General features: G+C 40.0%; 2 protein-coding genes across 2 annotated transcripts; both read right to left on the reverse strand.

The window, feature by feature from the left end:
- Nucleotides 1–1,312: 1,312 nt before the first annotated feature.
- Nucleotides 1,313–6,420, reverse strand: gmppaa (GDP-mannose pyrophosphorylase Aa). Its single transcript, XM_085921097.1, has 12 exons — nucleotides 6,281–6,420; nucleotides 6,025–6,122; nucleotides 5,834–5,937; nucleotides 5,368–5,560; nucleotides 5,191–5,250; nucleotides 4,983–5,113; nucleotides 3,267–3,401; nucleotides 3,080–3,177; nucleotides 2,949–2,995; nucleotides 2,783–2,875; nucleotides 2,371–2,539; nucleotides 1,313–2,281 (listed from the first exon to the last, which is right to left on the reverse strand). The coding sequence occupies exons 1-12, from the start codon at nucleotides 6,318–6,320 to the stop codon at nucleotides 2,181–2,183; spliced, it is 1,269 nt and encodes a 422-aa protein (XP_085777223.1). The 5' UTR covers nucleotides 6,321–6,420; the 3' UTR covers nucleotides 1,313–2,180.
- A 378-nt stretch (nucleotides 6,421–6,798) lies between these two features.
- pnkd (PNKD metallo-beta-lactamase domain containing) lies at nucleotides 6,799–10,907 on the reverse strand. Its single transcript, XM_085921222.1, has 9 exons — nucleotides 10,753–10,907; nucleotides 10,295–10,410; nucleotides 9,916–10,028; nucleotides 9,610–9,668; nucleotides 9,210–9,302; nucleotides 8,758–8,921; nucleotides 8,421–8,507; nucleotides 8,096–8,211; nucleotides 6,799–7,863 (listed from the first exon to the last, which is right to left on the reverse strand). Exons 1-9 carry the CDS (start codon nucleotides 10,905–10,907, stop codon nucleotides 7,690–7,692), a joined length of 1,077 nt encoding a protein of 358 aa, XP_085777348.1. The 3' UTR covers nucleotides 6,799–7,689.
- Between the last annotated feature and the right edge of the window lie 382 nt (nucleotides 10,908–11,289).

Here is an 11,289-nt window from a genome sequence, read left to right on the forward strand (position 1 = left end):
ACTTGATTTTCCGCCGGGATCGTAGCCAATTATTCTTATCACTGAACAGATGTGCTTGTTGCAAACTGCATTGGCGATTATGCTCTAATCAGGCGATAAGAAAAACAATAATGACTAATCCACTATTAATTTGCCGCCTTTGTTAATCTCAACGTTAGATGTTTCCCAGTGGTAAACAGTTTTGCACATTCTCTTTCTTTTTGAAGGGAGTACAGTAGAAAATAAACATGATTATGCTGATCTTCCCGCGGGTCTTGTTCTGACAACTTTCCATCTCCTTTACCGAGTTGCCTGAGGGGGAGAAGTGCTTGTGCTTATTTGAGAGAAGTTGTTTATGGATTGCAAAAGTGGACTTTTCAAATAAATCCAGCAGGTATTTGATTTTTATCTGCCGTGTGAAGCGTTTGATATGCAAACATAATCGCATGGGCTACAGATGTGAGAATTATACAGACTACTTTTGAGTCTAACTATCGTTACCTTTATAGCCGACACATCCCGAGAGGTCGGTGTGTTTTTGGCATAATAGTCGATTATTAATCGATATTATATGAATACGCGCTGACGAGTTACACAATAAATGGATCTTAAAAGGAAATCGAGCCCTCGCCAATTCCCCATGTAGACACTTACATCTGCAAGGTTCTTAAGTGTGATGCTTCTCGACTATTTTACTGACATGATTGTGTTTGACAGGTTACCCTTTCCTGAAATTACTGTGAGCATTTCCATTGTCAAGACGAAAAACAACATTAGCGCCTGAACGAGAAAACAAAACAGTGATTTTTTTTTTTTTGCCTTTCAATTCAAGGGAACAACACCTTAGCGGGTATAACAATGAATTTGTGTCAAAGCAGGTGACTAACTTGTTGGCATTTTTGGATTAAATATTTGAGGTAAATTTAAAGTTGAAACTATTAAATACTTGCCCAAAGTCGACTGGGATAGGGACCCTTCTCATGACCCTAATGAGAACAACTGCTATGGAAAAGTGAAAGATGCTACAAAAAGCACATAAGGTCACTTTAGAGACATTTCCACCTGCGAGGCTCTAAAATGCACCACGTCCGTATTATTTTACTGACATGATTGTCTTTGGCAGGTTGTCCTTCCTTGAAATTACTGCGAGTATTTCCATTGCCAAGAAGAAAAACTAATTTAGTGGTGGGGAAACAACATACAAAAAAAAAAAAGAGGACATCAAAAGTGGGTCAACTTCATTTGCACCAAGTGAAAAATAATATGAGTGACATTTGTGTGGTACTAAAAGTGAATGTGTAGGTCACATGACATACAAACTCAAAGGAAACAATTGTTGTACAACTTGTATCAGTTTAATATGGTGATGCTATTTTACAGAATCCCTTTCCGATGCACTAAAGCAAGTCAATTGCAAGTAAAACTAACTCCGGCTCCACTATCCCAATTTTCACGTCTCCCAAATGCCGCAATAATTGAAACTAAAGTGCTGAAGGGATCATGATGGTTTCAAGTGCTTATTAAGTAAATGTTAATCTGACGTATTCGCCGATGGATGCAGAGTTCCTCCAGTGATTGCAAATGCTCAGATGCGCTGTTGATTTTATGAGAGGAGTCTGGGCCCCCTGCTATGCGCACATAAAAAAAAATAAACTACTTGATTGCAATTTCATTATCAAGTCTCTAATTTATTTTGCTGCTAGTCAGTTTTTACTGACACTTAATACACTAAAAGGTTTTAATCAAAGCGCCACGCAAAAGCTCTCTTCTAATTTTCTCCCAACACTCACTAGTTCGTCATTTTTATTTACTTACAATTACTGTTCTTGCATTTGTCCTTGCGGGAGAAACATAATATGCTCGTCCATAAACCTCTTTTTACATCATATTAACATCCAGCTAATATATTACTCTTGCTCTGGCGGTAAATTAACAGTTTGGTAAAGTTAATAACTTTGCCCCCCCCCTCCTCCTCCTCCTCCCCCGACAGCACTTTTCAAGGTGAATCAACAAGTGTGATTGCTCTTTCTTTGACGATGCGTGAAACCTTGAGGACAAACACATAAAAATCTATCTTTCAAAACAGCCTAATGAATGTCCCATATCTTCCCTCCTGACATCTTATAAACAGTAACTCAAGAGCGGTGTGTTCGTCGCGTTCCCCACCGGTGAGGAAATAACGTGAGGGCGGAAAGAGGAAGCTAGAGAATAATTTGGTTTTTGAAGCTGCGGTTGAGGTCTTTGTGCGGCAGGACAATCGCGTTGAGGATTATCACCTCTCTGGGAATGGACACATTACAACCTGCGGGTGAGGTATAAAAAAATTCATGTGGCAACTATCACGACAAGTGAAACAATGCGTGACCCAAATGACATATAAGGAAATGTTACCGAGGATAGTGATGGACGGTGTGAGTTTTCCTTCTCTGAAGAGGGTCTCGCTGTCAATTTTTGCGTAGGGGTCGTTGGGGTTGGGGTCACTGGGAGTTCCTTCCACCCGTGCCCATTTTCCAATCGTGCTATCCCATCCTACAACGCTGTGGAGGACGCAGCAATGGTCCTGGAGGAGAAAATATCGATACAAACAGAAATCAATGAATGCTAAACCATTTTGCAAGCAAAACAAATAGAAGCCATCTAAAAACACGTCTTTGGTTTTAGTACTTTCACTGGCAGAGAAACCAGTCCAAGTCCAAGTCACACATCTGAAATGTTTCACACGCAGACCACATTTTAAAGCAAAAATGTCAATTACACGGAGCTGTCTGAAGAGATTTGTCATTTGCGTCGTGTTTTGGCTTACCTGTAGAGTCGCACCGTGGAGGATAATGGATTCTCGAACTCTGACCCCAGCGCCAATGGTAACGCCGGTACCGATGGTGACATTAGGACCCAACTGCACGATGACAAATTGTTTTCGATCTCTCTTGTGCTTTCACAGAATAAAACCAATGTTGAATGATGCTTACCACAGCTGTGGGGTCAATGTTGGCGGTGGGATGAATATAAACATCACCTAGAGAACAAAAGAGGACATTTTAAAGCGGTTGGGTCGCCGCCGTGTTGAAAGACAATAAGACTACAAAATGATCGGTCGTACCGCTTATTTTCGGGCCTCCAACTTTATTGGAGGCCAGCCTTTCCGGATGAGTTTTATGATACTGGTCGAGGTACAATCGACTGGCATAAATTGCAGACCTGTGGAGGAAAAAAATAAAATCTGAATCATACGAAACACATTTTATCAGCTAGACTGGATGAAGATGACGTTCACGTCTTTCACTCACCCTGCCGATTTTATCTGGCTCCAGAATCGAAGTGTTTTATAAACATAGAGTTTGCCCTGTCCGGCGAGGGCGGTGAAAATGTCCTGCTCCAACCTGATAGCTTCTGCTCTGTGCCAGCCGTTGTTTGTTTCCTCACTGCCAGACATAAAAACTTTATCAATATAAATGTTTTTGCGTGCTGACATAATTGTTTCTGGTCAAGACCTGATTTTGGATTAAACCAATAAAACGTACTGATGGCTGAAAAGTCGACTCGTTTTAAAAAAAAAAACGAAACTGTTCAAAAATTGTGCCGTGGCATAATCTGTTTAATAGAGCTCTTCGCTCTGTATGTGACGAGCCACTCAGATGATAAGCTGAAAATCCAGACGAAAATTCATCAAACGTTCTCCAAAGCAGCACTCAGAAGCAAACGCGAGCACGACTTTGAGTTAAAACGCATCACTTGTCAGCTCGGGGGTTCAAACCAAAGCCGATCCAACATTTGATCAAAACCTTAAGTGGATGGCTCTCCATACTAATCAGGATCTCTCTAAAAGTGAATTGTGAGAGCCAAGAGATGAAACAGAACGTTAAATATTGATGAAAAGAACATGTTTAAGGATTCCACCCATAATGGGAGATTTGCCAAAAGGGGGAGGTATGGTTCGAGGCAAAGTCAGCCCTGTGAGATTTTGCCCTGAATCCACTTTCATTTCTTTCCAAGTTCCAGGATCAGAAAATATGCTGATTCAGTACTAATTTGGATTTAGGTGGATTCTTGGTTAAGTATGCAGTATGGCTGGAGTTTTCTCTTTTAAGACCTTGCGGCACAATATTTAAGCACACGAAACAAAAATTATAAAGTGTAAACCTGCCAAAAAAATAGTTGATATATTTTTTTCTCCCCAGTTGTATGGCCAGAGTACAGATTTGATTATGACTATTTGTTAAAGATGATTTAGAAAAGGTGTTTTCTTCTCTACGTCACATCCAGAACAAATGTTTACTTTATCAAGTTGAAGAACCAATAGTTTGACCACGTGCAGAATGTCCTCACGCAAATATTTGCCAACTTCACAGTGCAGTAGTACAAAGTGCGGAAAAAGAAACATAAAAAGAGAAAGCGTGACAATCAACCAGCTAATTTTTTTCAGCTAAGATTTATGACTCCTTTTAATCAAAGTGAGCAAGTCCCAATTTGCGGGTGTCTCTCCAACATAAACCTGAGCGATTTTCTTTGTGTTGATTGGTGTCTTAGGAGTGATTTTTTTTTCCTCACAAATTTTCTTGGGAAAAAAAGAAAAAAAAAAAAATCAAGATTTCTAATCTGGTGAACCCAACTTTTAAGAGCCCTAAAAAATAAGGTAGTGAAACATTTTAATTATGCCTGTTCTTGTTATAGCATTGCAACAGTATCTCACTTAAACTCTATTTCTTAAAAAAAAAAAAAAAGAGAGAGAAAGTAGAGCATGGCATCAATCACAAAGCCAACTATGCAAACTCAGCCATTGTTGCTAAGTAACACACACCAAACTATGAGTGCTCTAAAACCACGCCGTGCAGTTGACATGTACCAACTTACCCATCATATGGAAAACTGATGATTGTGTGGACAAACACAAATCATAATGAGGGAAGGAAGGGGAAAGAAAGACAAATGAAGACAACCAAAATCACCCCAAAAAAAAAAAGAAGACACACACAGATCCCTGCCAGGCGGGTTCCCCAACTCACAGCAGCATATCTTGTTGATTTTTCTGGAAGACCGCTCCAATATGCTGGAAGATTTCAGGATTAAAAAGGTAGATACCACAGTTGATGATGTCGCTCACAAATGTGCTGGGCTTTTCCACATAATGCAACACCTAATGATCATACAGAAAGAGCGTTATGGTTAGGAGGGGATGAGTATGTATGGAAATGAATCAGGGAGGTTATCTACCTCATTTGTTTCTTCATTTTCAACTATACAGCCATAATTCAGGGATTGTTTTCTGTTTGCCTGTGAAAGGGAATATAGTGAAATCATTTGGAATAATATCACAAGATTTAAAGCACTACAATATGACATGACAGTGAGGACAAAAAAATATTCTAGAACAAGACAAGTGCCACTCACTGTTGTTCCGAGTATAACAAAGCTGTTTGGTTCTCCGTGTTCTTTCTGGAAGCTGAGCATCTCTGTCAGAGGAAAGGCAGCGCACACATCAGCATTAAGGACAAAGAAAGCCTCAGGGCCACCAGCGATGATTTGATCTCTGAAGTGATAGATGCCACCTCCTGTACCCAGGGCTGCATATTCTTGCAAATACCTGCGGTGTGCAAGAAAAGCTGAGCTGTGGTTAGTATGCAAGGGATGTGTAGCTGCAGGGTGAGGTTAAGGCTGCTAATCCATTGTGCTTCCTTATTTGAGATCTTGTTTGACATTCTTGATAAACGCCATTGGCATCATAACGGGAGTGACAGACATTTGAATTCTCCAGGACATTTGTCTCCATTTAAAATAGTTTACCTGTTGTTTTTGGAGTTTTTAAACTCATCCTATAAAGTGCTAAATCAACGGTGTGATTTGAATTCCTGTTTACCTGATGGAAATTTTGAACTCCTGTTGTGCAGTCAAAAGAAATCTGGTCAGCTCTTCATTAGGTTGGTAAAAGCCGATGAGCAGGATCTCTTTCATATTTGGTAACTTTGGGGGGGGGGGGGGACAAAAATAAATTGATGAATACTGACAAGACTTTTAACAGTTTGATTGCTGCAAAAAAACTGCTGTCACCTTGGCGCATGCTTCGATGTGATGTTGCAGCATGGGCACACCAGCTACTGGGAATAAAGGTTTGGGGACTTCAAATGACAGTGGCCTAAATCTTGTGCCTGCAAAAGAACACATTACACAGATTTGACATGTTATCGTTGCGCCACGTCAGCTAAATCTAACCTTACTAACGTAGCATTGAGGATTAGGACTAGCGATTTAAATGCCTGCAAAAGAAAAAGTAAAGTGTGCACAAGACAAGGCGCAATATTCTCACCTTTCTGAGGCCCTCCTATTAAAATAACAGCTTTCAGCATTTTGATCAGCAAGTTATTTGATTCTGCACCAAAACAGTGACAAATAGACGGTGATGCGACTCTTGGGATGTCTACTTCCGCATACAAATGGTGACGTAGATCGAGGTGTAAAACCCGGAGAGAAATACGGATTGGAGTGCAATAAGAAACGGGATTAAAATAAAAGTAAAATAAGAAATGCATTTTGAATCGTTTCTCAGGAGAAGTCTGTTTTAGGTCACACTAATTCTATTAATTTTGTGTTTATCTGCACCAAGATTATTGCAGCCCAAAAGTATCAATTATTGGATATTGCAATATTATTCTAATGATATTATATTATATAGCAATTTTGTTCCTATAACATTTGATAGTGTGGTGCGTGATAGTTTATCTTTGCAAAATATCTCCTATTTGTTGTTTATGTTGAGTAGATCTGAAGAAGTGGGAAAAATAAATCAGCTGTCAGGCAAGAAAGCTGGCAAAAGGCAACAAACAGTTCCAATGGAAAAAGTTTACTTGAATATTTCCTCATTAAAACATAACCTAAAGTCAAAGTGTTTCCCGTGCGGTTGTGTTCTGAACTCAAACATATGCAAATCAGCAATGCAACTGCATCAAACAACCAGAATAATATTTTAGTCAACAGTCACCAGGGGATATTCTGCTTTGGTTTTAAACTTTGAGACAGAGACTAGAATCTAAAGCGCTTTCATATCTTGCAGGTTAGTTCTCTCCCCAGCTTTCCCACAAACACACAGCCTGCATTCTATTTTCTCTTTCCAACAGTCAACTGAAAGAATACACGTTCTATTATACAGAGGGATTTGTGTCACAGTACAATGAACTGATAAACATAAAATAAATCAAAACATGTATAAAGATTATTTTCCAAAATGTTATGCTGTTTCGTGAAAGCATTCTTTTTGACAATGCAGGTCGAGTGCAAACGTCAGTCCCGTAGCGTCACATTTAATTATTAGTGCATCTTTAAACATCAAGTCCATTCTCATTGGAAAACATCATGTACCATATAAACGTCATAGCTCCAAATCATTTGAACTATGCCTATTAAATTTCAAGTAGCTCACACTATATGTACATTATATGAGAAGTGCTGAGGCCCACTCATCATTCCTCATTTGTGATTGCTTCATTCATGAAATTTCACTTAAACTCTTAATGTCGCACTAACAAAGGTTGTGCAGGAAACAATAGAGTGCAATAAAACTTTTCTAAACAAACCCAAGATGACATACAGTACATGTAAGGTTGGGCTTGACCTTGCATTCTAACACAAAACTCAGCCTTGGCTTATCTTTAGACCGTATCAACCAAGATTAGCAAGGCGTACGTCTAATGTTCTGTTGTCTGGCTTCAGCTCTCATTGTCATCTTCTGCTGTGCTGGTCTTTGCGGCTACGCAGCTCCTCCAGGACGCGAGCCCGAAACTCAGTCCAGTCCTCGTTCTCCATCTGCTGGACTCCGAGCGCCAGATGGAGGTCTGTGCAGTGAGTGCGCAGGAAAGGATTGTACGCCTTCTCCTCTCCAATTGTTGAAGGACACTAAAAAGCAAGGAGGGGATTTTGAATGAATACTTTAATTTAGAAACCAGGTACATAAAATGCAAACAACGCAACACATGCTGAGATTATTTTCTCTTCCGTGTAGGTTGTATCGTGCAATGAGCACGTGACAACAACCAAGCCTGACACATTGCTAGGTGATAAGGCCTCGCTTCCGGGATCTGGAAAAACATTGTGCAGCATGACGAGAGCGCCGATGTATCATTCTCACCGTGCAGCGCTTCAGGCCTCGCTGCTGCAGCACCCACTGATATTTGTTTTCCATGGCTGCATTGCGTGGCTCCACCTCAGTGGCAAACAGCAGATTGTCCGTGGCATATTCGTGACCTGAGGGGTGACCGGTGTGCAAGGCATTTGCGTGGCCCCAACAAAAACAAGCATTAGCTTGCCAGCATAATAACACTTGAGTGCACACTCTGCATTCAAATTGACATTAATTGTGTGATAATTGCAGCTTTGTCGTGAGTGCAAATTGCATCAATGCACATCCACAACACATTAACGTACGTTAGCGTGTGTGTGTGAGAGCTTCCTACCGGGCCAAAGAAGAGTATCATCACTTAAGGAGCCGACAGTGTCGAGCGATGACAACATTGTTGTTGCAGTGCCCTCAAACATCCTCCCTTCAAACAACAAAAGTGCACTTGACACAAGTAGCTTGTTTTGGTTTTCATGACATTTCTTTTTTGTAAACCATGGCAGAGAGGAAGACAGGGACAGCAGTTGCGACTCAAAAATTAAGAGTCCCTTAAATTTGCCACGATCACATTTATTTGATTTTCAATATTACATTTATGTCTGAAACAATTCATCAAATAACTTTTCGCTTTTGGCATGTAAATCATTTGATGAATCATTTTAGCCCCTACTTACCGCATCCTGAGAGAAAGACCAGGTCACCAGAGAAAATACTTTTTGGAGCACCCGGTACCTGGCCATCCAGCAGGTAGATCACATGGCCCACTGTGTGTCCTGGCGTGAAGAGGGCCTTGAAGTGCAAACAACCGACTGTTACCGAGTCCTTGTGTGACAGAGGGCTAGAAAAAAACAAAACAAAAAACAATCAAACAACAATGACGACATGACACACCTAGCACTTTGGATAAGGGCGCGGAAATAAATGTATTATTCAGCACGTTAACTGGGAAGCGCCTACCATTAGCTGAACGTGATGGAATTATTCATAAGAGAAAAACATGGCATTATTTGTCGACCTTATCAACAAACACGTTACAACATGCGCTTGGGTGCAGTTCATCGGGCCACGATAATTCACTGCGATGCACTCTCTTCACGCGTGCTAAAATGAGCAAGCTGGAACTTACTGCGTCAGGCCGGGAATGTTATCGGCTGCATTTCCATAAACTCTACATGAGCTATGACGCCTTTTCAGCAATTTGTTTCCCCCGCTGTGATCCCTGTAGATAACACAGACAGTGGCAACCGGACGTGGTGATTCGACTCGACAATTCCTTTTAACCTGTCTGGGTGATTTGTGGAGAGCAAGCAGATGGGGTCAAACATGATATAGAACCTCACTGGGGGTGGTTAACCTATGAAGCTTGACTGTTTACACTGTATATGGACTTAAACATTGAGTGCAAATCAGAATGAATCATTCAGTAGATTATTTTGGATAGTGGCTTTCAAATTTGCACTACCTGCTTTTTATCCACATTTGTTGTTTATACAGCACAATATTAAAAATAACTTTGAAAAACTCACCAATGCTTGTGTGTACAGAGGATGGCTTCGAGTGTCACTCCCTCCTCCTCGAGCACGGCCTAAAAGGTTGATAAAGCTGTTATTAATCAATAGAAATAGAAATAGCATTTCATCCATCCATTTTTTACATCAGCCCTCATTATCTTGAATCTAGATTTTTTTTGTAATTAATAAAAAAAAATTAGATTAGGTTTGGTAGCACTGTGAGCTACTAATGTATTGGAGGCATAAACTCAGGTGTAGTACAGGTTTGTAGAAACAGATGTCCAAACAAGGGAGGGAAAGCACCATACAAAACCTGGTCACCTGAACACTTTGAGGGTCTGCTGGGTCTACAACAGCCGCAATGCTCGAGGTGGTGTCAATTATGAGATAGCTGTAGTTGTCTGACAGCACAGAGATGGGAATGATTTTCATACCTGTAGGAGGGCAAAGGACAAAATGCTGGCAACACAATCATTTACTGCTGGACAGATCTAGCCATTCATTTGCTTTAGCTCATATTTCTCATTGGGGTCACGGTGAGCTGGAGCCCATCATGCATGTTTTAGGGAAGCTCCATACAAACATATGGAGAAGATGCAAACTCCATGCAGGAAGACCAGAGATAAAAAGTAACCCCTGAATCTGCTGATAGATTAAACCTAAATGAAATATGTATGCATTTAGATATTCCATGTCATACCAGTAAATTGCATCGGCAGAACTGTGGAGTGTCCAGTTGGGTAGCGTTCCCGAGCTTTCCTCATCTGCCTTTTGTAAAACATGTACCCAAGACTGGTCTTGGTGTACAGTGTGTACCTGATTTGAAGAAAGATAAAATATATTAGAGCCAGGCAGATGCAAAGGAGAAACAATGAAATTGTTATTATGATCCTAATAATAATCTGTCATTAGCAATATTAGTATTGTAATTGTTACAAGCATACTGTTTGACATTTGGGTGCCTAAACTTTAAAATGTATACAACACTAACAGAGTGACTTAGTGTCCTTCACAAGCTTTTTAAATGATACAGTCAAGAAATTAATGTTGTTAAATGACCTCAAAGCTAACGCTAGATGTTGCTATGCTAAAGCGAATCAACCAGATGAACACACGATATACAGTATATTGTGGCAGTAGAAGCGAGAACAAACTTACGCTATTCTGAATAATGGCTTCTCTGTGCGAGCCATTATTTTGCTAAATATTTTTCTCCAAAGTAGCCGTGCGGTGCGTCTGAAACGAACAAATAAACATAATGAGACGAAGGATACTGAGACAGTGATAGGTAGAACCCAGTCAGGAAGCGCCATCACGTCTGAGCCAGGAAGAACGTGATGACATCATAGCCACGCACCATACGTAAAAATTAAAAACGTCATTTACTATTAATAAGTGATCCTAATAAACACAATAAAAGACAATAGTCCAAATAAAAAAAACAAGAGTTGATGAGCCAAGTGTCTAATTTCTTTGCGTTTTTTTCCTCACGCCCATCAAAATTAGATCAAATAAAAGTTATTGTGCCATGGTTGATACAGTAACAAAATTACATTATTAAAATGATTCAGCACAGAAAAAAATAATTCATACGGTAATAAAATATCTACTAGCGGTCCAATGGTCTGTTCCTTAGAGAATGTCAGGGCCATTTTTTTAAACAAATAATAATAACAAATATTATTATTATTAGAT

Source organism: Syngnathus leptorhynchus, chromosome 9, assembly GCF_054491065.1.
Source record: "Syngnathus leptorhynchus isolate UIUO chromosome 9, UIUO_Slep, whole genome shotgun sequence".
Taxonomy (NCBI): Eukaryota; Metazoa; Chordata; class Actinopteri; order Syngnathiformes; family Syngnathidae; genus Syngnathus; species Syngnathus leptorhynchus.

Bases quoted from the DNA above. Each gene is read 5' to 3' on its own strand.
- gmppaa (XM_085921097.1), bottom strand. From the start codon at position 6,320: ATGCTGAAAGCTGTTATTTTAATAGGAGGGCCTCAGAAAG. The intron at 5,114-5,190 runs GTAGATAACCTC...TATGATCATTAG, and splicing joins AAAATGAAGAAACAAATGAG to GTGTTGCATTATGTGGAAAA. The intron at 2,876-2,948 runs GTAAGCATCATT...GTCATCGTGCAG, and splicing joins ACATTGACCCCACAGCTGTG to TTGGGTCCTAATGTCACCAT.
- pnkd (XM_085921222.1), bottom strand. From the start codon at position 10,907: ATGGCGCTTCCTGACTGGGTTCTACCTATCACTGTCTCAGTATCCTTC. The intron at 9,669-9,915 runs GTGACCAGGTTT...TCAACCTTTTAG, and splicing joins CAGACCCTCAAAGTGTTCAG to GCCGTGCTCGAGGAGGAGGG. The intron at 8,212-8,420 runs GTAGGAAGCTCT...GTCACCCCTCAG, and splicing joins TGATACTCTTCTTTGGCCCG to GTCACGAATATGCCACGGAC.